The 25,366-nt window shown below is 39.5% G+C and overlaps 3 protein-coding genes across 10 annotated transcripts in view; 2 read left to right on the top strand and 1 right to left on the bottom strand.

Moving 5' to 3' along the window:
• Positions 1-883: 883 nt before the first annotated feature.
• c3h4orf33 (chromosome 3 C4orf33 homolog) lies at positions 884-5,806 on the bottom strand. 5 transcript variants are annotated; one of them, XM_044346346.1, is made up of 6 exons: positions 5,724-5,806; positions 4,356-4,549; positions 2,827-2,887; positions 2,659-2,710; positions 2,367-2,566; positions 884-1,733 (listed from the first exon to the last, which is right to left on the bottom strand). In XM_044346346.1, the coding sequence occupies exons 2-6, from the start codon at positions 4,534-4,536 to the stop codon at positions 1,637-1,639; spliced, it is 591 nt and encodes a 196-aa protein (XP_044202281.1). In that variant the 5' UTR covers positions 4,537-4,549; positions 5,724-5,806; the 3' UTR covers positions 884-1,636. The 5 variants fall into 5 exon arrangements, with proteins under 5 accessions (XP_044202281.1, XP_044202282.1, XP_044202280.1 ...); XM_044346347.1 differs by lacking the exon at positions 5,724-5,806 and adding an exon at positions 4,884-5,200 and having other exon boundaries at positions 4,356-4,536; XM_044346345.1 differs by lacking the exon at positions 5,724-5,806 and adding an exon at positions 4,884-5,198.
• On the top strand, positions 5,282-22,228 carry sclt1 (sodium channel and clathrin linker 1). 4 transcript variants are annotated; one of them, XM_044346336.1, is made up of 22 exons: positions 5,283-5,387; positions 5,756-5,803; positions 6,424-6,491; positions 6,772-6,824; positions 6,994-7,066; positions 7,341-7,396; positions 8,743-8,878; positions 9,691-9,813; positions 9,984-10,049; positions 10,844-10,914; positions 12,414-12,504; positions 12,885-12,976; positions 13,388-13,565; positions 14,112-14,210; positions 17,759-17,830; positions 17,991-18,065; positions 18,188-18,330; positions 18,519-18,711; positions 20,168-20,364; positions 20,956-21,034; positions 21,668-21,763; positions 21,935-22,228. In XM_044346336.1, the coding sequence occupies exons 2-22, from the start codon at positions 5,770-5,772 to the stop codon at positions 21,992-21,994; spliced, it is 2,055 nt and encodes a 684-aa protein (XP_044202271.1). In that variant the 5' UTR covers positions 5,283-5,387; positions 5,756-5,769; the 3' UTR covers positions 21,995-22,228. The 4 variants fall into 4 exon arrangements, with proteins under 4 accessions (XP_044202274.1, XP_044202271.1, XP_044202272.1 ...); XM_044346337.1 differs by having other exon boundaries at positions 5,297-5,318; XM_044346338.1 differs by lacking the exon at positions 5,283-5,387 and adding an exon at positions 5,606-5,624.
• A 515-nt stretch (positions 22,229-22,743) lies between these two features.
• dnah6 (dynein, axonemal, heavy chain 6) overlaps positions 22,744-25,366 on the top strand; it is a 57,472-nt gene continuing 54,849 nt past the window's right edge. The window contains exons 1-8 of the mRNA XM_044346335.1: positions 22,744-22,874; positions 23,231-23,370; positions 23,496-23,572; positions 23,760-23,939; positions 24,282-24,638; positions 24,786-24,920; positions 25,048-25,150; positions 25,241-25,307. Of these exons, the coding sequence (XP_044202270.1) occupies positions 23,301-23,370; positions 23,496-23,572; positions 23,760-23,939; positions 24,282-24,638; positions 24,786-24,920; positions 25,048-25,150; positions 25,241-25,307 (989 nt within the window). The 5' untranslated portion in view covers positions 22,744-22,874; positions 23,231-23,300. The remainder of the gene's footprint in view (positions 22,875-23,230; positions 23,371-23,495; positions 23,573-23,759; positions 23,940-24,281; positions 24,639-24,785; positions 24,921-25,047; positions 25,151-25,240; positions 25,308-25,366) is intronic.

Here is a 25,366-nt window from a genome sequence, read left to right as displayed (position 1 = left end):
TGTATTCATCAAAGTGTTTTATGAAGATCCTGTGTTTGTCTAAAGTAGCCAGAAACACATTTTTAGGTCAACATTTTATTAGTAAGAGACATGCTGTTAGAATACAATGTGCAAACTGTGCATGTGCATGTGAATAATGTGCGGTGTGGTGGCAAGGCACTGCAGGCGATGATAAGGAGGGGGCTTAAGCAGTGGGCATTTCAAAGGCGAGCACGCCAATTAAAACTGATAGGGCTCAATATGGGCTTTTGGGCTGCCACAGCGAAGAGCAACACATCCAACATGAAAATCAATCGGCCCCCCGTCTCCTGGTCGGAGAGAAGCGATTTGCCAGCCAGTGATCTGAGAGGAACCTCTGATAAATACACGGGCTCCACAAGGGGCTGTAGCGAGGGCAAGGGGGGAAAGACTCGCAGTGTCATGGAAAGAAGACAGAGATTTGAGTCCCCAGTCATTGTGTGTGTGCGCTCCTGTGTATGTTGGGGATCAGAGGGCCTGTGATCTCAGCTTTCAAAAGTAGGTGGAAAAGCCAGCGAGGAGGACTTTGATATCCTATATGAGGGGGGACAAACTCAGGATGAGCCAATTCAATATTCCAAGTAGCTTTTGACCTACTTTATTTCAATTTATTTGCCATGAAGAATCCATATCATACAATTATTTGGCATTATAAGGGGACAGATTTCCCAAATGAGATATAACATGTTATTTATATTTATTAAATTTTGTTACATTTGGACTAATCCAGGCTAACTGCTTCCCCATTTCCAGTCTTTATGCTAAGCTAAGTTAAGCTAACCGTCTCTAACTACATACAGTATTACCCAACAGAAATAAGAGTTATATCAATCTTCTCATCTGACTTTTAGCAAGGAAAAGCACATTTCAGAAAGCATTGCTTTAATAGACAGACATGGCACTGAAACATGATCATACATCAGAAATCAAATTAAATTGACATTTGCCAAACAGTCACATAGGAAAAAAAATTACAAAAACACTTCATCAGCACTATGAAATCAATATATTGACACATTTAATTGTAAAAGGAAATGACAAAGGGATTGGAATGATTGCAAAAGGATCTAATTACAATAGAGCACTACATCAAAAGCTCTGGCACGTATCTCTGGAGAACAGATTTTTCACTTCAGTGGTGTGTGTATGATCGTTTGTGTGTGTGTGTGTGTGTGTGTCCTGGCAGTCAGGGCAAAGAATCACAGAACCTGCTGTGGTTTATCTCACTGAAGTGAAATGCACAGGCTACACAGAAGCTGAATGTCAAAGTGAGCATTCGTTGCCACCATGCACAGTGTAACCGCTCTAGGTCACACACTGCCGAGGCAATTTAAGGCGACGTCCAATACCTTGTGATGTGTGTGTGTGTGTGTGTGTGTGTGTCTGCGTGCTTCCATGGATGTGTGTGAAGGCTAATGCGCACTGACAAGCTGATAACATATTCCTTGTCATATCATTTCACATCATTAACTAATAAAGATTGATTGCCCTTTGTTCTCTGTCAATGAGTGTTTGTACTATAACCCTGCAGCCATGGTGTATGTGTGTTCATGTATGTGTGTGTGTGTGTCTGTGTATGCAAGAGAGAGACAGACAAAAGGGAGTGTTTTTGAAAAGCTCACGGCTTTCCCTTCCACAAATCAGACTCTGGCTGGACCCAATCTTCTCCCATGATGCTTTGCAGGCGGAAATTTTGGAAATACTCCAGGCGGTGGCTAAGGGACAGAGAGAGAATTTAAAATAAGATGCATAAACCGTCACACTTATAATAATGCTCATAAATCTGGATGCAAAAAATGTACAAAAAAAAACATTAAAAGGGGCACTCCACTGATTTTACACATAAAGATCAGTTTACTCAACATGAGAATTAGTACTCAGCCTGTATAAACTGTTGAAAAATATCTTGTGTGGCTATGGAGGGAGGTTTCTAAAGTCTGAGAAAGTAACTCATAATCCTGATGATGTCATCATGGTTATCTTGTTTGGGGCTTGAGACTTCAAATTTATAACAGAAAATCTATGTTACGAACTGGGATGTGGATTTTAAAATACATGGGCAGAGAGGGAGGGTCTAAGTAAAGATACTGTGGAGTTGCATTATGGGTATTGTAGGATACAGTGTTTTTGGAGCTTGATCCATGCTACTAAAAGTCAGGATATTTCTGCTGCTTTGATTTTGACCATTCTTTCTTAAATCTTAAACAAGTCCCTAACTTTAAGTAAGTGACCTATCTAATTGCTGGAGTATCCCTTTAAAACCAAACAATGTTTTGTTATGAATAATGTTTTTGTATATGAGCTATGTGACCTCAAACAACTGTACTCATAGGACACAGTATACTCACAAGTTGGGTTTTTGCCCTTCCACTATCTCCTCTTTGGGGATGGGGTAGAGAGCCTCATATGTACGGTTCTCTCCAGAGCCGTGGATGGCATAAGAGTTCATCTTGTTGACATTGGGAGGGAAGTACGACCAGGGGATGAGAGCCTCACCCGTCCACTTGTCCCCTGTGATTGTGGCGCCAAACACCATGGGCAGTTGTTGCTGGAGACAGAAATCAAGACAAATGAAATACTTACAATTCCAAACACAACGTATCGCTGTCCCCTTCAATAACTCCCTTGATGTCTGCCTACCTGGAATGCTTGGCCGACTCCGGACAGCAATAATATCAGGTGCTGTCCATGTCTAAAATGAAAACATGGAGAAGATGTCTCATTGTTGTGCTGTGCCTCTACTTGTTTGTATTGAAGATGTCTATGGTAATAGACATGGATGTTATAACAGCTTAGCTGTGTACTTACGGACAAACCTCCACCTCTAGGTAATTTTCAGTAGTACTATCAAGGAAGAAGGACTCCACAACTGAGGAGATGAAGAAAAAAAGAAAAACAATTTTAATCTGACATTAACATACTGCTTAAGTGGTGTGATTAACCTCATCAGAAAAGAAAATAATTGAATAATTTGAATAATGTATTTTAAGTTACAGTTTAACAATAATATGTAAAAATAACAGATATACAGTATAAACATTCAAACAAGATACAAGCACACCCACTAACCTAACAGCGTGCTCATTATCTACCTAGATGATAATGGGGTTGGTTTCCAATCTAATAAGTAACATTAATGAGGCCAAAATATGTGGGGCTCATTAACTGGAAATCGAACTTACTTAAGGTCAATTAGATGGGATTGTTATTACTCAGCCTCATTACAGGGTTTAATTGCTGTGTCACCATAATAATGATAATGCAATTACTATTATGGCCTCATAAACAGAACTAGTCCCAAGTCTCTCCATCCTCATTGGACTATACTCATAATTTTATCTCAGCTTGTAGAGTGGTCTAAAACAGCATCTTTCTGACTAAATCCCTGAATCGTGACTGGAATTACAATGTGATGAGAAGTACAACAACTCTGGGTGGAAACCATAAAAGCAACACCTGTACAATATAGTGCAATCTGTTAAAATAGGCCATAAACACAACCTTTGTGAGGTTCATCATGTTCTGTTTGAAGCAACACTAAGGAGTCTGAGTCAGTGTTTGGCTTACTATAATCAGTGAAAGGACATTTTGGGAAATACACCTTTTCATTTTTTGCCAAGAGTTAGATGAGAGTATCAACACCACTCTTATTTGTCCATTCAATATGAAGCTAATCAAAGCTAAAAAAAAACAGTTAGATTACCATAAAGATTGAAAAGAGGGGGAAAATGCAACTTGTTTTTATACCATGTTTTTTGTACATATTAAACAAACAATATACAACATATTAATTACCCAGCTTTAGAGGTGCTGGTAGGTGGATTTTTTTTTAACCTTTCAACAAAGGCAGGCTAGCAATTTCCCACTGCTCTCAGTCTTTGCACTAATCTAAGCTAACTGGTTGCTGGCTGTAGCTTCATATTTAACAGACATATGAGATTGGTATCAATCTTCTCCTCTAACACTCAATAAGAAAACTAATATTTCCATTAATTATTAATATAACTATTAATTAAGCCATGCATTTAAAAAAAATAAATAAATAAAAAAAAAGATTGATTGGCACGGATTGAAATTTGTATTAATTTCCAAATAAACTGGTAGAATAGTTTCTAAAAGGGTTTTAAAAATGTAGCTACTTTTAGTTATTCCATTTGCTAATTTGACTTCATATCACATTCCATCTAAACATTTCACTTTACTTACAGACATTCTTAATGAATTTGTCAACAAATCCCTAAATGCTCTTGCTACAGATATAGGCTACTATTTGCATGTGAGAATAGCTGTTTAATGAAATACTACTCTGGGTCTGTGCTCCTACTTTTCTTACCCACCCTCATAATCCCAGAGTCCAGGGAAGGGCTGGCCAGGGGGTCCTGGAGGGGCTGCTGGGTCATTGAAGAAGGGACCAAACACCTGCATCTTCAGCCCTCCTTCACCGGGAGAGAAAACAATCCTGATAGGGTCATGATTCACAGGGTCGCTATCCCAAGTGTGCTGGATCACAAACTCCATCTGCGTATTAGGACTGGAAGAAAAAGTCAACCAGGATGAGAATCTGCAATGTGACCATAGTGACACGGTGCATCACTGAATTGCAAACTTACAGAGATACACAGCATAGCAGGATGTAGATGAGTGTCATAAACTGTAGTCCACGAGCTAACCCCATGTTGTCAAAGACTCACTGGCTGAAATACTCACTATGCTGCAGCTGAGCCTGTCATGTCCTAATATACTCAGCGGTTCGCTCTTCAAGCAGTTTGTTATCATGTTAGGTTGATGTCAAAATCAGTTACTCAATAACTTATCAAGATAGTAAAACTGACTTCCTGATAGAGAAAACAGGAAAATGAACTTACTTTATGATTAGTCCCGACTCCAATTCTGGACTTATAGAAACAAACTACCACGTAGACGTTATTTTACAACAGAAACTTTCAGAAACATAACCAAAATCACATTTTATTAACAAACAAATGACCAATTAAGCCAAGAGCAATCGAACAAATACGTTTGCTACTTTCTAACAAACCAGACAAGCCGCCTTTGGTGAAAGCATAATCTCTTTCCACAAAAATCGTTCGTAACCCTAACTGAAAATTTTAAAAATTGATAGTTTATATTAACACAGCCTTCAGAATATATCCGACTGAGGCTTCTTCCCCGTTACACAGAGCGGAACCTTCTCTTTGATCACTCTCTTGTACAGACCGGACAACTTCAGCGGTGCGCTTCTGTACTGTCATTGGTTGTTATTTGTTTGCTTCAAAACGGACGGCGGAACCGAATATAAAGTAAAACCAAAACACTTGTGTATTAATATTTTAAAGAAAAACGCGTCACACAAGACACTTATATAACTCGTAAGTGTCACCTCTAACTAAATACGTTTTGTGTTGTACGTTAGCTATTAGTTTAACAGATGAAAAGGTATAGTTAGCTTAATTAATGTTAGCTGCCCGCAGGGTAACCACAGGCAACGCTAAGCTAGCTGGTAGCTCTCCGTACAGTGAAATGTTTGTTGCAGCTTTGTAATGCTGTTAGCTGAAGGCATGTATTTTTGGAAGATCCCACACTGAAACGGTGCCTTGAAATCAACTGTAAATATTACTAGTGTAACGTTAACGGTCACCGATTGTATATGACTCTATTTTAATGTTAATGTTTAGGTAGTTTTTTTTTTGTTTGTTTTTTTTTACCTGCCAACGTAAATTGTTTTGCTTCCATCTAGAGCACACCTGCAGCATGGAGGCAGAGGTTGAGTTTCTGCGTGATCAAGGTAAGGGCGGACCAAGGAGTTTAGCACCAGCTGGTTTTCATGTCTATCACAGTTGTTCGAGGAAGGTTTAAACTTGCACAACTATCCAGATGGGGAGTAATAACAGACTTTGAAGTCCAGATAATCCACCATGACCATATGACATTTATAGGACACGGAACTACGAAACTACACACCACCAGGTGTAAACAGGGCCATGTTTGCTCCATCATGACTATGTTATGAACTTACACGAAAACACTGTAATGTAGATTATGTGGTATAGATTAGCTATGAATTCACCTTCCCTGATAAGTGAATTACAATGACATCAATAAATAGGCTAACAACATGGCCAATACTTATCAAGAATCTTTGAATCAGTTAATAGATTTGACTTGGCATTACAAATTCAACTAATTCAGAGCACTTACAGGCTGAGAAAATAAATACTCAAAACAACATCAGTTTGGTATTTTTCTGCTTTAACTATACCTAATTGGTGAGTGGTACTATTTAAAAGCCCATTTGTGAAAATTTGCAATTTCAAAACAGTCCATTTAAAAACTAAAAACCTGTTAACTCTGAATAGTGGAGCATCATAAGTGTATATGCTTGACAGTGTGTGTATGTGTTTCAAGTCCACAGGTTAAATTCGGCTCTCAGCCAATATCAATATGGACACCGCACTCAATCCACATCATCCCAGGTACAAAGGCATCATCATAAACCATTATAAACTTACAAAGATTTAACTCAGCTAAAATTATTCAGGCTCATTATTTGGTATCTTCAGTAAACAATGTGGTTGGCTTTGTCAGAAAATTATTCAACAAGACATACAACATATCATTCATGGTGAAAGCTCTTTTCCTTGTAACCCTTCCATCTGTATTTTGTTTTGTTACCGAAGTATTTAGTGAAGATTAACTACTACTACTGGGCCCTTAATGTTTACCCTCTCATTCTGCATGCCTTATGTTCATCAGGTTGAGGAGGCAAGACGGGCAGAGTCTCCTGCTCCCTGGATCTCTGATAGAAGGTTAGGCACAACAAAAGTCTGTGTGTCTCCTGCTAATTCCTTGACACATTTTAGAGACACACCAGAATCACTCAAGATTTGCAAGCCATTCTTACATGACAGTCAACACATTCTTGTTGATGTGATTGCCCCGAAGCGCAAGTGACATTATTATTCATCTGCATTACAGTATAATGGCTCCTCTGATAGCTGAGTATGATCGGCACATGGATGAAATGACTGAACAACTGCAGAAATACCAGGTGAAAAACACAACATATTCTGAACAATGAAGCACACAAAAAATGCTAAATTGAGTAGTAGAAAGTCTAAGGCTTTAAAAGATAAGACCTGAGTGAGGAATACTGGATCTCTTGATCCGAGTTTGTTTTTGAAAACATATTCATATTGGCTTCTTCTAAAGAAAATTCGCCCTGTATACATTTTTAGTTACTTTTCAAATGTGCCAGAGAATGTATAAGCATATCTTAACTAATTAATAACACCCAGTGTTGATCTACTTGTTCAAATCAACAGGTGTCGATGACAGAAGTCAAAGTGAAGTTGGAGAGGCTTGTCAAGGAGAATGAAAGGTAAACAAATTCTTCTGGTGCCAACATATAGAAAGTGGTTACACAATAGGAGACACAAGCAAACATTTATCACATCAAGATGTTACTGCAGAATATCAGATTCTAATTTGTTTTCTAACTTGAATTATAATACATAGAGTGACTCTGATTGTATTGGTATGTCACCAGAAATAAAGGTTAGAATGGGTTGTAAAAGTACAGTAGTAATGTTAGTTTGGTTGGTAATCAAGGCATCTGTACTATTTAAAAATACAGATGAGCAAAATGTGTTTGAGTGTAATTGAGGTTGTGATATTTTGTTTTAAATCTAAAACTATCAGTAATTTCCCCCCAAAAAATTTTAAAATATGAATTAACCTTTAAACACACAATATGTGATTCATGCTGCTAGGGGTCTCAAAACAAAAGACAGAGTGTGATGATGATGTGAAGTAGTGTGGGATCATGGGAGTTGTTGTCTTCATTGTGAAACAACCAGCTTCTCCTGGTTAGGATTACTTCAGTGTTCATCATTCAGGATGTTTTTACCAGGAGCCGAATTATCCACAGAGGTGTCCTCCTCTCCAAAACAAACAGACGCGGTGATTAAAACAGGTAAAAACACTGAATAAAGCAGTTTCACATTAAAAATCAGTGTTTCTCAAATGCTGTTTGGTGGACACAGGATGTCCGGTAGCAGTTGCGAGCTGAGCTGCTGCTAACGTTTGCTTGTTTCTCTGATAACTTAAGATACTGACGTTTAGCAGGTTTTTATTGTGAGCTGAATTATCCACAGAGGTCTCCTTCTCTCCAAAACAAACGTACATGGTAAATAAGACTGTAAAAACAGTTAGTAAAGCAGTTTCATGTTAAAAATCGCTGTTTCTCTGATGCTGTTCGGTGGAAAGATGACGTCGGGAGGGGCTGCTAGCTGAGCTGCTGCTAACGTTTGCTCAGCTTGTTTCTCTGATAACTTAAGATCCAGATGTCTGATGACTAAAATCCTTCATCTGGTTAAAAGATATAGTTAAAAATGGCCAAGATCTAAAAAAGTTTATCATAAAATGTGGCTTAAAACTGAATAAAAGTCAATTTATGACAGTTTTTGGCAGGCAACCACAACACCAACATACTATCTTGTATGTGTGTACTCTTTGGTAGAGTGGGTATGACGCCATTGATGGGCGACCAAATGAAATGGACCATTACCTTATTTAACATTACAGGTTTCTCTGGGTTTGAAAATTGTTGGAAACATTTGGGATAATGTAAGTACACAACTCAACAAAATATATAACATAGATCTAGTTGTTTTTAGACATTTTAATGCAGAATAGTTGCATATTATAGCTTTAAATATGTTGCAGACTGCACGCAGAGCTAAGGGAGTCTGTGGAAAGGCAGCTTCATGCCATGCCGGTGGCTTCAGGAGTGGAGGGAAGCACATTGGAGGAGGAAGCAGTCATTAGAAACCTTCAAGAACAGGTCCAGCTGTCTGAACAGGTCTGCACATGCCCATATGTGATGTCTAAAGCTACATAGATGAAACCTGTAGTTACAATCATATGTCTATACTGTGATTAGTATTTGTTGCACAGTGTCCTTGGTATAATGTGAAGGACATTGTGAGGAGTGTGCTTGTTTGCTATCTTACTTGGAGTCAGATGAAAAGGTCAATATACATTTTGATCTCTGTGCGTTCAGTAAAGTGATTGTTCCAAGGTGTCTTTAATTTGTCTTAACACAAAGCTTAAATGGAGGGGGAAACAACCAGCTGAACGTTGTCAAAGGTCCTTTCAAACAAGTTTTAAACTGTTATATTTACATGTTGTATGCTGTACATTTTACACGTGCAGTAATAGAAAACATGACATAATGGGTCATTGAGTAATTAGCTCTTGCATTGGAGCTATTAACTGACAACAACAGCTGGTCCCAGTGGCTCTACACAGCACTGCCCTTATAATAGAGTTGCCACCTTTACACACTTTTTAATAACTCTGAACAAAACCCAGATTATTTTTTATTTAGTGGTGACTCGCTTGCTAGCTAACACCGAAATAGGCAATTTTGGAGCTGTTGTAAGGCATTATTTGTCCTTGATTTAGTCAAACTGTTTTCCTTGCTGCTGGTGTTTGTCCTACTCCGGGTGAAATAAGTCCTGGACCAGCCTCTTTACTGAATACACAGAGAAGATTAGTGTTGTTACCGTCATCTAACTTCTAGTAAGGAAGCCACAATTTTGTAAAACATGCATAAATGCCTCGCTGAGTGTGTATCAGTGTCTGTGTGTATTCTTGTGTGTATTTGTGTAGGAACGGGTACAGGCCATGGAGCTGTGGCAGACAGCAGCACAGGAGCTGGACCGTCTCCAGCAGGTCTATCAGAAGACCATCTCTGATGGACAGATCCACGATGCTCAAAGACAGCAGCTCAAGGTGTAGTGTTCCCACGTTAGCGTGCACAGCTCTCCACCACTAGATGGAGCCATTATCATAGAAATTAGGTTAATTAGAGCAGTTTGGCCTCAGTTAATGCTTGGTGAAAGCATGAGGTAATTACGAGCATTTAACTTTTATTGAATGCCCCCTTTTTTTTCCCTTCATAGGATCAGCTTGTTCAGTTCCAGCAACACACGCACAAACTCCAAGTGGCCAATCAGAAACTGGAATCGGTAAGTGACGGTTAATTAAAAGTGTGTTAAATTATTGCCTCCTAATTAGCCATGGGATCGAAATGCTCCTGCTTCTCTGAAATGAACTCTGCTCTAATAATTAATCTTGTAACTAAGTGAAACGGATTCTAAATCACTCTGGTAGTCAGCCAGAACTGTCTTGGCTGTATAATGGACTGTCAACTCGCTTGGTAATCCTCTAACTACCTTAGCTATTTCCAGCACATACTGTTACACTCTAGCCGCTCTCTTTCTTTCTCTCTCTCTCTCACACACACACACACACACTTACTCAAACACCTACGGTCGTGCATTAAAAACACTCAGCATTAAACTGTTTAGACAGTTTTATTTACAGAGACGGTTACCTGACAGACGCTCAACCTTACTTGGAGGTTAAGGCGTACAGTATGTTTACAGAATATATTTATTCCAACAAAAACCCATGCATGCACACACACATGCATTACTGGTGCTTACTTTGTACACAATACAGTGTGTGAGGAGAGAGTAACACTATATCCCTCTGATGCATTTTTAATGAGAGGGCAAGCCTTGGGCTTTCCCCTCTCTGACTTTTCATACAAGCAGCCTCTTTCAGTCTCTGTATGTGAGAGCGCTTGACTTTGTAGCAGTGAGTGACAGACAGAGGCTCCTTAACATTTGCTCTAAATAGGACAGAAAGTTTTAAGAAAAGAAGTTGTAGGAGAAGGTCAGTTTAGATATAAAGTTTGAGGTCTTTGTCTGGAATCATGCCGCACAAATGGAAGTCTTGTCTCTCTTGCCACACACAGACAAACCAGCAGTTCCTGAAGACGATGACAGAGCAGAGCACGGAGATGGAGGAGCTACACAGCCAGCACAGGTAACTACATGCGGTGTAGATTCAAAATGGCTGCCAGCAGAAGTATTGCTCCGTAAACGTGTTATGCGATTTACCATTAGAACGCCAGGTACGCTGACATTACTTGTATCCCTTTGCCAGCAATTTTCTTATGTTTGAACATCATTTGAAAAGATATGTCCTGTGTCCTGTGAAGTCACATACAAGACAACAGGTTGCACTATTGTGGAAAATAGACTTTTCACTTAAGAAACACACAAAAAGAGCAATAGCAGGTTTAGATAATAATAATAATAATGTAATCAAAAATACAATCAGAAGTACAATGCATTATATTTCTGAGAGAGAGAAAATATACCAATGCCACTTCCTAAGATCCCTGTTTCTCTCTACCAGCTGGGCACTCACCCAATTCTTAAGTACCTCTGTACTGAAGCAAAAATATCTCCAGTCGACCCCAAAGGTCAGTAGACAGGTTTCAAATAGGATCATGGTTCAGAGGTCGACTAGTCTATAGGTAGGATGTCCTCACAGGCATACATTATACTCAGGTGTGTTATCAAGCTTCAGGAATAAACAACAAAACATCTCCATTTATGTCCACACAGTTTCTAAGGCAGTAGGTTAAGGTATAGATAGACACAGCAGGTTGGTGCGTGGACCAGGCATCGAGTGACACAAATAACCCGTTTACAAGTGTCCGATAGATATGCCAGGCTTCATGTTGCAACCCAGCTGTCTTCAAGGGCATGAGACAATACAGAAAACAATAGAAGATATTAAAATGAAAGATATATGAATGATAACCTTTTATTAAATTACTTTCACAGCACCAGCACAGATAATTCAAGCTTGTGCCTGGAAATGGGTAACGTAAGGCAAAACAAGTTTATTTGTATAGCACATTTCAACAACAAGGCAATACAAAGTGCTTTACATGATACGTTCACCATTAAGACAAAATGCAAAAGAAAGGCATCATAAAAAGACATTTAAATACAATTAAAAATAGTTATTAAAGATTTAAGATGCTTGAGACACTGTTACAGTCGTCGAGTCTACTGAGGATACATGGACAAGTTTTTCCAAATCCTGCTGAGACATAAGTTCTTTAATTCTTAATATATTCTTCAGGTGACAGCAGGCTGACTGAAGACAGACTAATTGTTCTTCCTTGGCTTCAAAAACAGTTTCTTCTGTTTTGTCTTTCTGAAATTGAAGAAAATGATTAATAATTATCATTACAGATGAATCTTTACTTATTTTCATTTAATCCATGAATTACTTGTAATGGATTATGGGATGAGAAATTACTTTGGTGCGGAAGAGTTTACAACCCCAATCAGGTGGAAAAAGTGCAGCGTGCATGACCACTTCTACATTGCGCTGTTCCAGATGGGTGTTGCTTTTAGATATTTATTGTAGTTATTATCTAAAATGTAAACCTTTGACTTTTAGGGGAATTGTTATCACCAAATAATGCCATGCATGGACTGTTTTCTCTTTGTGTCCTGGTGTAGGCAGGCCAAAGCTGAGCTAAGGATGGCCACAGCCAAAGTGGATGAGATGACCAAACTTCTGCAGAATGTGCAGGACCAGATACAGAGACGGGTGAGCGGGAAAAAAAAAAAAATCAATAGAATAGAAGTGATGAAAGTAGTAGAGAACTGGTTGAATAATGATGATTGATAATCAAGACATTTATTGAATGAAATGCTAGATATTTGATGGTTATAGATTCTCAAAAGCAAGTTTTTCTTGCCATGAATGTTTCATTTTGTTTTTTCCCTGTTGGTGGAAGTAAGTGATCGATTTTAAGGTATTACTTTGGGCTCATGAACTTGTCATAAATTTCAAAAGATAAATCCATTAAAAGAAATTAATGGATTAAATTTAAAAAAAAAAAGGTGAATAAATTAAGAAAACAATTACTGTAATGACATGGTTCCTTGCGACCTTGCTCTGAAGGCCATTTGTGTGTATTTATTTAGGAGGAAGATGTGGCAGAGGCTCAGGGTCGAGAGGAGGCAGCAGACAGACGACTCCAGCAGCTTCAGTCAGCCTTGAGTCAGCTAGAGGCCAGGTCAGCACATGATAAACTGCTGCTTCACCCGCAAACCCCTTTTCCATCCCTCTTCTCACCTTGTCAAGCATTTCAGTCATTTATGAAACGTATGCAGTACGATTTAAATCTGAGATGTGAATTCAAGACTGAAAGGGTGAGAAAATTTGATACATTCTTGGTGAAATCTTGAGAATTTCAGCATGTTTTATGAATGAGACAGTAGACACGATCATATTCAGTTTTTCAATTTGATTTGAAAAACCTTTATAGTTGTATGCAGGTAAGTTGTGGTTGTAACGATCCACAGGAAGTTCAACAGAATTAACCAACCAAGAAGAAGCACTCTTCTTTGGGGAAGCCTTTGAATTTAATATCAGCTCCCAGTGTTTCCACCTGCTGCTGGTTCTCACTACTTTTCTCTATTGCTAGATTAAAAGCTGCATCTCAGGAGGCGGAGGCAGTTCGCAGAGAGCAAACTGTGTGGGAGAGAAAGGTTGGGGAACTCCAGGCGCGTTGCACTACCCTGGAAGAGGAGAAGTATGAGGCCCTGGCCAAAGTCCGAGAGAGCGTTCAGGTGGCTGAGGAGGCTGCACTGCAGAAGGACCAGGTGACTGCAGTAACTGTATCCCCTTTCACACATGCGCTGCAACCCTGAAATTTTCTGGACATTACCCAGTGTGTGAACGCAAATGTCCGAATCAGTCAGACTGGATATTAAACAGACTTTACCCTGCAAGCTCCCTACTATAAAGCCCGTGTAATGTCCGGTTTTACACATTTGAAGCTAGCGCTAATGGGAGAGAGGACTGTGATTTCTCGTAAAATAAAAGCTGTTTTACTTATGATGAAAAGCTTAAAACGCTCAGTTACAACTGCAGCGTACTTTTTGCCTCATATCCTGCCTCCCGCACCCCTCGCCTAAACTAAATGGAGTACATTGTGCTACTTGTGTGAAAGGGCAACTCTGGAAAATGTCCAGACCTGATTCTCCAGACTCCCCAACTTCTCCTTTAGTCTTTTTCACTGGCCTTTACCTCAGTCAAAGTGTTGTGCAGCTGCACTAACACTGACATGTCCTCACATCCCTTCAGCACTATAAAAGTTTGCTCATCTGAAAGGCATACTTGTGTCTGTCTTTACCCTCTCCCTGCAGGCCCTGTTAAGAGAGAAACAGAAGACAGAAGAGCTGGAGAAAACAAAGGAGGCCATCAAACAGTTGATCCAGGATGCTGCAGTCCGCACCAGGAAAGAGGTGGGGAGTTGTTTGTTGTATGGCTCCCTCAGCAAGAAATGCTGGGGTGTTCCTGCAGGAGTTGACACAGCACTGAAAAACTCCATGACAGAAGCTGTCTGGAATAGGCTTTAAAAACTGTTTGGTCGTTAGTTACAAAATATCGGGCAGGTCACAGCTCATTCTACTAAACTATTATTTAAAAGCACTGGATGATGTGAAGATATTTGGTGCAAACTCTATAATTCTCAAAAAAAGAAAGTCACAAAAATTTGAGACACTGCAGAATTTTTGATGTATGATGAGCCAAACATGGAAGCGCAACCTTCAGCTGTACCAGTTGCTCAGCCCTGCTGTTTTTCTTTTTAAACACATGATGCACTAAGCCAAAAGCAAAGAGCTACTCTTTCCCTCTGCCTTACCTCAGTCAAAAACATGGTGATTAATGCTCTATTAATGGGTCTTCTTCATCAAGCCCTTCAACTGTTTAATCCTTTTAATGAAGCCTAGTGTGACTGCAGCGCTGGCTGTCATCTTAGTCACTGGCTGGATTTCAATAAATGACGGTGTTTCAGAGAGTAAGTGTTGATTTGTTAGACTTTCTATAAACTATGGACCTTATCTTGCTTTTGCCTTTTTACCTCCTAGGTAATTTTCTCATGGAGTTGGAGGTTAATGTTAAACAATGCAGCCAAAGTGAAGCGTAATCTCCTCTCTCCCCCATCTTCACTTAAAGCCACATTGAGTGTTGAGATAAGCTTGTTTAATGAAGAGTTAATCCCAAAACTGCTAACATTGGTCAGACTGCACACTTACCTGAGGACTTAAGTGCCACTCAGACATATTTGAGGGGTGGAGTTTCCCAAAATAGAGGTGTGTCCAGGGTTATCTGCTAGTCAGACTCAGAGCTGAGGTTCATTTCCTTTACACAGTTCCCACCCGGGCAAAGAGAGAATTGTTATGACTGCCAACTTTCTCTGTAAGGTCAAGTGTTCTTTCGAATTCCCTTTTTTATAAATGTGTTAATCAACCCCCTAGACTACCAGGATGCTGCAGGCTTGTATTATTTCTGAATAAGGGCATTTCATTTGTTAAAGAAACTATTTTAGAAATAAAATACTGTAAATGAACCAGTTGAGACATTTAATAGCCCTAGACCTAAACTAGTTTTGTGTTTTATGGTTATTTATGTCACAGACATCATAGAACACTCCAGCAAGAATATCACAGAGGTTTCTCTATCACATTGATATAATAATAATACTTCTCTCTTATTTCTTTTAAGCCCTTTGCCTTTGTCTTTCCAAACTAGCGAATAGGCAGAGTATGAAAATGTATATTATTATCATTAGGGGTGTCACGATTTCAATTCTAAATTAGAATCAAAATTAGAATCAAACGAAATGGATCTAAATCAAAAGTAGGATGGGTGATTTTCTTGAGCGCGTCTGAAGGAAAAACAACAACATTTCAAAGATGACACAGCGTAGTTTACCAGTAGCCTGCAGCTGCATTACTTTTCGGACACCATGGCCACTGCCGGAGTCGGAGATGACAGAGAAACAACAGAACTAGAAAATCCTACTGATTCCCTGAAGTCACCAGTGTGGAAACATTTTGCCTTTCCTGTGAGTTGTGTAAACAACGAATGCGTCATTGAGTAAAACTACAGTTTGTAGGCTACGCTACACACTTCAGTAAAGTTGGAAATATATTGACAGATTCGAACTTCCCGGATCAATAACTCATAAGTGAAATGTTAGAACACAAACAAAAAAGACACCCCTTTCCTACCATAGTGAGGTAGACAACCTTCACCTAATTTTCACCTAAATGAGCCGTCCTCCGAGCTGAACAAATAACATTGGTCTCTATGTACAGCCGGCTGTGAGACGAGTGTACAGGGACTGTCTACAAGGTGCAACACTTGGCCTAAACTTATATTTAGTTTCAGAAACTCAAGCTTTTGTAAAGTACCCTTCTGCCATCTAGTGGCTCTTCTTTCTTTGTGTTTAAGAGTCTGTTCCCAATTGACTGGTGAAATAAATTATTACATTTTAAATAGATTCATTTAAATTTGACCATATGGCCTTATTGTACTACATTCCAACAAAAAGTATGGCAGTTATATCACACTTGATACCATGTGTCTTTGTATCATGTATGTATATATCTTTTTAAAGAGGAAAAGTGTAAATGACTAGGGATGCACGATATTATCGGCACGTCATCGGTATTGGCCGATAAAAGCTCTAAAATGAAATATCGGCATCGGCCATTTCTGCCGATTATGAGAGGCGCGGAGAGGAAGTGCAGCCAGCTAGCCTCTGCTAGCCTCCCAGCTAACGTTAGCCCCAGCTCTCCATGTGGATCCAACCAGAGCACCGAGCCCCGGTTTGTTATTCAGGTTAAAGTGGGAAGAAGTAGCGGGTCTGATGGGTAGCCTGAGTGAAGTGGAGCCTGTGGAGGAAGCACCATGACCGTCAGGGTGACACAGTCCGTCGAGGAGATGATAAGTTCGGCTGCACAGATAGGAAACACCTCGGCTGACAGGATGTACCACTCTGTTTGGAAAAAAAAAATCTTTTTGGTTTATAATGGTGGTTGGCAACCAGCATATTAGATGCATTACCGCCACCTTCTGCTCGGGATTGTGGACCAGAGATTAAATCCTACACATTAATCCTGTCTGTCTAATGAACTCAATGAAAAGTCTACTGCTCCACCCACTTGGCAGGTTCATTAAAGTTCTAACGCTAAGCTCTTGAACTCAAGTCTTCCTAAATTCTTCCCTCATTTATTGTCTTTCTTGATCATACTTAGTACAATCTATGCCTGCATGCATAATAGTCTCCTCAGCCATCTGGAAAAAAATATGTGCATATATCGGTATCGGCATCTGCAATCAGCCACAGTGAGTTGGAAATATCTGCATATCGGCAAAAAATATCGTGCATCCCTATGAATGACAGTTGTCAGGGCATAAAACCAATGACCTGTTGATCTTTTTAAATCGAGTTGATAGTCTAACAATGGCATAGCCCTCAGTGCCGGAAAAAAAATGTTTAAATCAAAAATCAAATTGAATCGTGGATTTGGAGAATCATGACACCCCTGATTATCGTTGAAATAGACTGTTCATGGCAGTCAATCCCACTGGAGAACAAGATTATTACTAGATGTTCATCTGCATCTCGACATCATATTATTTATTTCATTCTTGTAAATTAGACTCTACTTTTAATTCATTTTACAATTCCCTATGCATTTATTGAAATTCCACACATGATTGGCATTTGCTTTATCAGTCTGCTTTTTCTTGTACCCCAGGTCTTAAAGGCAAATGCATCCTTGACATGTTTAAAAACCTAATTCCCCAAAAGCTCAACATGAGAATCTCACAACCTTAGAGAGGTGATTTAGAAGTTAAGTCACCAGCTCAAGTATCTTCTTTTTTGTCTAATAAAGTAACTGTCTATCTAAAGGAAAGTGAAATGCAAAGCATTTGCACTTGCATGATCCCAGTAGTAACCGCTCATATTAGAACTGTGTGACTTTATCTTTAACAGGTGGATAATGTGCGTAAGCAGTGCAATGTTCAAATCCATCGCATGGCCGAGGAGCTGTCTGCACTGCAGCTGGTAAGAACTCACCCCGCTAAGGACAAATTCCTTTCAGCATCACACTAAATCCTTTTTCAATCTCTACCTGTCTACTTATCTGTTTTTTTTTATTTTTTTTTATTCCGTCTGGAACCCTCCCTTTCCTCACTCTCCTTGTTCTCTCTCCGTCTCTCTCTAGGAGTGTGCAGATAAAGAGTCTCAGATTGAAAGGTCCCTGCGAGAGAGAAAAGCCGTAGAGGAAGAACTGGAGAAGGTATCATTTGAAAGTTCAATGAAACCACAAGGTGGAAGAAGCTACTGAAGCTAGCTCGATACTATTTGATTATATGGTTTTATGAATGATCCCAGTCAATGCTCCTAATTTTTTTGCTTTAGGTGTATAAAGAGGGCAGAGCAGAGCCAGAGTTCAGGAAAATTGATGCCCTTCACCAGAGGTGTCTAGATGCAGAGAGGATGAAGGAAGACATGAGCATCACTCTGCAAAGCACCCAAAACAAACTAAAAAACATAGAAATGGAGTAAGTGGAATAGTTAACATATAGCATTATAGTTTGGTCATTTTAACTTTTAACTAACTATTCTTCTAACTATTATTTCCTCCCTAACTTACTTCAGGTGGCTCCATCTTCTGCCAGTAACAATGGCAGCGTGAATATAACACTTTGTTCGCCTTCCTCTCATCCATCTTCCATCCGTCTATCTGTAGCTACAGTGAAGAGCTGTCCAGGTGCCAGGAGGAAGTGCGGCGGCTGCAGGGCTCTCTGGCTACAGCCCGGGACGACTGTGTCGGCGTCAGTGAGGAGCGGCTCCAACTGCAACAGGAAAACCTGCAGCTCCGCAGGGAGATGGATGAGCTGCGCAAGGCCACCCTGCTGGTCCAAAAGAAGGCCAAACAACAGGTAACTTAATGGTTTATAGAAAAAAGAAGGATGTGAAGAGAATTGGAGGAATACTGCAAGTTCTCACTACAAGAAGTGTCAGCTAGGAAAGACTATGTTTAAACCATGGATGTATTATAAGAACTGGATACTAGACTCAAAGACGGGGCCTGCTCATTCCTAGGAAAGTTGCTCTCTGAAACCAAAAAGCCAAGAAATCACATTCCCACTGTAAAGAAATTACACGGATGTTGGCCAGGCTTCCTGATTGTTGGGTCCATAGAGCTTGCACATTAGAGACCTCCGCTGGCCAAGCCGGCTAACTTCTGGTTGGCTCTCTGCTCACTTGAATGGAGATAAAATTATTTAATTGTGCGGCTTTTCTAGACTAGAATGGATCAAATTGTGATAGTAAAATGTCGTGGGGATCAATGCCCTCAAAAAAATGTATTCTCCATTATTCATGCGCTCCTTTTCCAATGATTGTATGTGGGGAAAAATGCTTTTGGGCCAGTGTGCATCACGTGATAGATCTGGAAGTTTTAATTACACGGTTTGGGCGCTATGTCAAATTGGCGTCACAGCTCAGCACTCTTCCTGGGGGCTTGATATAAACAGGAAGAAGGAAGGATTTAGGGAGAAAATGAAGAAAGGAAAGGAAGTAGAGGAGCGGACTGCCTGTTAAAGGGTTATTCCAGTAATTTAGTATTGCACCTCTGTGAAGTAGGGGAACTGGTGAGAGATAGATCAACACAGTCAAAATTGATGCAGCAGAGGCCAAAATATATTGACTCTTAGTCAGACTCTTAGGGTAAAGCTCTAAAACCCCCAGATACTACAATTCCCGCAATGCAACTTGATAAATTTTAACTCTTTTGATAGACCCTCCCAGACCACATCTTTAAAATTCCTCACCCCTGGTTTGTAACGCAGACTTTCTGTTATAAAGTCGTAATCAACAACAAGCCACTTAGGACATTAGATGAGAGATGACATCTTCAGGGTTGTTTTCTCAGACTAGAGAGAGCTTCCTCTAAAGCCGCATTGTATAACTGGCTGAGTAGAACTCCTCATGACAAGTAAACAATCTTCATGTGTAAAATGAATGTCCCTGTAAGAAAAGTGGGGGGAAAAAAAGATGAAAGCAGTAGGTAGCAGTATTTGTTCAGCATGTTGATCTGATGTGTTTGCCAAACAAGCATTTGGATTAACAATCGGAGATCTATCACTAAATTAAATATTCAGAAACTTCCATAGAAGTTTGTGGAATGGTTGGCAGAAGATAAAAAAAAACAAGATAAAAAATAAATACGGACAATGAAATACATGTTTCTCACACGAGTCATGTTCGCATAAACCGGTTAAAATATTGATATATAATTTAGCATGCATTTTAATTAGTTATCACAATAGATGTATGAATATTCATCTATTGACCTTATGTACGCAACCTCCCCACTCTGCTGCCCTCCCCCAGGTGTCGCAGATGGAGCAGGAGTACAGCCTGAAGGAGCAGGGACTTGACGCACGGGTGAGGGAGTTGGAGGAAAGCAGCCGAAGCTCTAGTGCTGATCTGACGCGCCTCCTCACAGCACAGCAGAAAAGTACTCAGCGCTGGAAGGAAGAGGCCAAGAACCTGGTTCAGGCCTTTGAAACGAAAATCGCAAGTCTCAAGTAAGAACAGATGAAGGTAGATTTTTAACATTCCTAAAGAAAGCACAGAATGATACGTAATACTAGCTGAGAAATGTGATTTGATACCAAAAGGTTACCAGTTCAAATCCTTAAAACGGGCAGGGAACATAAATGATAACACATTTTTATCTGCTCTAACAAAATCAGCTAAATTTCATCTGCTGTAATGGAGCTTCCCTGCAAAATGAAGCGTACAATGATAACCAGTATCAAAAACAGTTACTCAACTCTAGTATCCCCAATATGAGACAATTTAAAATAAGATGAGATACATAATTCAATATTCAGTGCAGTACAAATGGTATTTTTATTAAATAAGAGAAAAATACTTCTTCAGATACTTTTTGTTGTATCAGTTTTATCACGAACACTGGATCAAAGACTGAGCAACAGCTGAGGTGAAGCACCTAAGATTCCGATGAAATAAAAATTGACTTCTTGAAGTTGTTTGGCCCTCAGCAACAGCTGTACTACACTGAGATATATTGGAAATATTGAACATTTTGAATCACTTGAAAATGAAACTTTTTTTTTTTTTTTTACGTTTTTTTTTCTAAATGTTCCTTTCAGGGCAGAGCTGAATCGGCAGAAGCAACGTTCACATGAATTAGAGATACAACTGGAAACTGACCACAACGCCATCGCCGAGGTCTGTGTGACACACACACATGCACACACAGCCATGATTTGTAGTAGTAGAGAGTAGCGTTGAAGTGAGCTGAGACAAGGACCAATCTTTCAAAATGTTGGTCTCAAGAGGAATTTAAGATGTTCATCCTGCACTGTAGGACACTGTCTTCTACCTGATGGGAGGAGCTGGCCTTTGCTGTTCAGGCCTTTTCATCCGCTGTTAGCCTCTGCAAATGTCAGGCCTCCTGTTGCCTTGAGTTCTCAGACAAGCAGCTACAAAAAGACAAGAAGCAGAGAGGCACTTTGACTGGAAACCTTGTACATTAGTGTCAAGAGGAGTCAAGTGGAATCAAGCAGCATGATCAAGACATCTGAGTAAAGTTTAATTCAATGCAGTCCATCCTGTGGACTTAATCATAACATTTGGCAACAAAATATCTTATATAAATGATAAGTATTTAGTCACAAAAAGGGTGAAATAAGGATGGTGAGAATGTGGGAGCTGACAGACATCTGTGAGTCCACATCTATGAACAACAGCCAAAGAAAAGTATGTCTGTGATAATGGATAGTGATAATTGCACCGTGTTAAGCACAGTGTCTTGTATGTTCGTCTCCATGTAATTAAAATTGAATTTGCGTGTTTGTGCAGTATGAGAGGCAACTAGCAGAGTATCAAGAGAAGACTAATCGTCTGCAGAGACGACTGACACAGGCTGAACAAAGAGCATCCACTGCTACACAACAGGTATGACTAAATATATGCTCTGTGTAGGGATATGGTGATATGTATACATATAATGTGTATATATATTGTGTATACATATTACATTTTTGTGCTGTTCTCTTGTAATCTGAATGAATACTCATGTTATTTATCTGTTGTGTCATGTATTTCTTTTCTTTTTTTCTTTGACAGTTGACTATGTTGGCGTCCCAGCGAAGGAAAACAGCCATGGTTGATCCAGAGACTTTATAATGGCGACTGTCACTGTACTATAGGAAAAGTAATGTAGCCATGAGAGTAGAACACTTTGCTGTTTTTGTTAATATGATATCAACATGGTGGCCAAAGGCATAAGACAGCAATGGTTTTGTCTGATTAAATGGCAACATGTTCCAGTTTAAATGTTGCCTGGTGCATTGTATATATAAGGATGTTATGATGTCTGATGTTTAGTGTGTAAAATAAACTTTATTTCTACAAAATATACACCTTCAAAATACACAGTGGTCTTTATTGTATAAAACTAAAATGTTTTACTGGAATTAAAAGCTGTCTAAAATATTTCACGCAGACGTTTTATAAAAAGTGTCAAAAACACAACACAATTTATTCTCCCTCATTGAAAAACAGAATCTATGAATATGTGATTTCTCATCTGAAAAGTTTAACTACTTGAAACAAGATGTGCCCTACTTGAATTTACCAGAACAAGACGTTGGGATGTCACAAAATCGTGCTTGTAGGTGAACACAAAGAAACCTAACAAGATGAGAGTGAAATCAGCCTTCTAATGTCAAACTCGGCACATACGTCATTCTGCACAGTATAGGTCGAGCATCTAAGTGAGGTTACAATGTGCAAAACATATCTGAGTATAGGGGGACTTTAATATGAGCTTTTTTTGGCATTGTCTAAAAGCCAGAGTGCTGTACACGCTTGAGTTCAATCAAATGCACAACCAGCAACGTGACTTTGTTTGGTTGCGCTGCATGCTGGGAAAGCTTTCTGTTGCTAGGAAACTGTAAACCTGAGTTATCGTTCATCAGCAACTCCTATAGCGCTTTATAATTTACACTGGATAGTTTAGTAAAGGAAAATATATTTAAAAGATTTCGGAGCTGAACATTTGATGGTAGGCATGTTTGAATACTAGTAACATTTAGTTACTCATTATTAAGTGAACGCTCACAAATGTTCAGAAAGTTGACACAGTTTGCTAATTTAACCTGCCGTCTGAACAAACGTTAATGAACATTAAGCTAACGTTAACTAACGTGGCGTTACCCAGTCAACGTAAGCTAACTTTAATTTTAATTTCACAATTGCTTGTAGCGCAACATTCCGTATGTATGTGTGGGAAATTGAAGCTGCTGTGTGCGGCTAAATTTATCTTAAGACTGCCAATAAAGTTGGTTAATAACTCTGTTGTATTTAAATAGGATAACTAATATTGTTTTTGCCATAATGACCTCTAGCTGTCGTTACTAGCGCTACTTTGTTTGCGTTACTTCCTCCTCTGTCCTGCTGTCCCTCCATTGAGCCTGTGAGGACACCTGCCATGGCTTCTTCATCTCCCGGGGCCTCTCAGCTGAGCCGCGCTGGCCCAAGCAGGGGAAATGAGTCCAGAGGTACTGTAAGGCCTTAGTCATTTTGAAAATGAACTAGTTGTATTTTATGTGTCAGTCACAGCTTAGCCTTGGCTAATAGTATACGTCACATCAGTAAGAAACCTAAATTCCACTTAATGTCCCAGAGCGGCTGCACAAGCCCCCTGAACCACAGAGTTCCACCGTCTTACCAAGACTTCCAGTCCACGTTAAAGACACACAGGTATGACTTTGCAAACTAAGACGTAACTGAGACATTATGAAACAAAATAAACATTTAAAATGAACACTTAATTTAGTATTTGTGTTTGTATTTGTCTATCAATTTATATAATCCTTGGCTCACTCTTAATGTTATTACATAATATACTATAGACAGGGACTATTGTAGATGTCACTTTTGTCCCCAGGCTGTGCTGAAGAGACGCATAACCCGGACACAACCCAGTCTCCAGCACTTACAAACCCGTGAGAGGATGTTTTTTCCAGGCTGGTACACTCAGTCAACTCCATCTCAACCAAAAGAGCAGCCACTCAGGCGCCGTGAACAATTACCTGTCCAACTACCTCCACTGAAATCCAGGACCAAGGTCAGTGTCAGGCATGTTCGAGGATAAGCATTACTTAAAATGTACATAGTCTTCCTCTATATAGTTCTTTCTTACATTATACATCTAAAATAAAGGCAATGCCAAGTGACTGAAGGCAGCTTGTAAAAACTGTTGAAAAAATAAAAAATTAATTCTATCAATCAGTTATTTATGTTCAAACTTTTGACCATACACATACAGTACCAGTCAAAAGTTTGGTCACACTTTCTCATTCAAGTGAATGAGAAAATTTTGACTCTTCACATTTGAGACTGTGCCTTTAAGTGAGCTTCCTGCAAGAGGAAAATTATCTTTGCTTGCATCTCCCCACCACTTTACCAGGATCAGTTGGCCAAGAATGTGACGGTAACCCCGAGTCTCCCCAGATGGCCATTTTCTATTAAGAGTGATGGAAAACTGGATTCTCCCTCCAAAGTTCATATCTATGAATACGCAAAGGATGACTATTTGATGATCAGCAGTGGAGGTGTGGTATCGGTGTGTGGGGATGACTTTGACTATATGACCGCTGAGCGCTGGGAACAGGAGTATGACTACCACTGCAAGTTGCTCCGCATCCCTTTCTTTGCCCGTTACAAAAAGTGGAAACCCTTCTATACCTGGCGCAAAAAAATTCGCTCCAAGAAGATTCATATGGCTAGGGAGACCCTCCGAAAACGGTTGTTCATTGTCAGTCAGGTATGTGATTGCGTGCATAAATTGAGGTCAAGATTTTCTCTCAATCTGTCTTAATGATCTTGAAGATGGAATACCTTACACTGTAACACTTACACAATGATGAGTGTGGATGTTATGGTGTTATTAACTTGTGTCTGTGTCATACAGTCTCTAAGTCCTGCACTGATGGACATCAGAAAAATGTGTTACCAAATTAGTGACACAGGCTTATGCCACATGGAGAAAAAACACACTTACACACTCCAGGAGTTCCAGGACGCCCAGTTAAAAAAACTACAAGAGGTACAATTGTGTATTCATACAAAAATTGGTCCAGTTAAAGTGAGCTAATAAGTGTAAAAGTGTACATAAATACATTTTGTGTGCCTCCTCAGAAGCTCTTTGCCTTTATTTATTCATTTTTTGTCAGATATTGAGTGACCTGGAGAAGTTTCAAGACCTGGCAAAGGAGGTGACAGTTTGTGCCTGTCGCAACTACTTGTCAGAATCTCAACCCAAATCTACTAACCCAAGTGCGTACATATTGATTGTATGGACACACTTGAATGCTCATACATAGACCGCAGTTTTAAACGGTTGACAGTACTTTTTGTTTGTCACAGAGGACAAAAAGGAAATGAGAGTTCTGGCACAGATCAACCAGACTTTCCTCTCTTGCCGCCTCATCTGGTGGGTAGTTTTCTTGTATTCTTTTTTCAGTCATTTCTGTCTGCTTTCCGTCACTATTG

Source organism: Thunnus albacares, chromosome 3 (assembly GCF_914725855.1).
Source record: "Thunnus albacares chromosome 3, fThuAlb1.1, whole genome shotgun sequence".
Classification (NCBI taxonomy): domain Eukaryota; kingdom Metazoa; phylum Chordata; class Actinopteri; order Scombriformes; family Scombridae; genus Thunnus; species Thunnus albacares.
The sequence above is the reverse complement of the archived record's forward strand: the minus strand, read 5'-3'. Positions and strand labels throughout refer to the sequence as shown.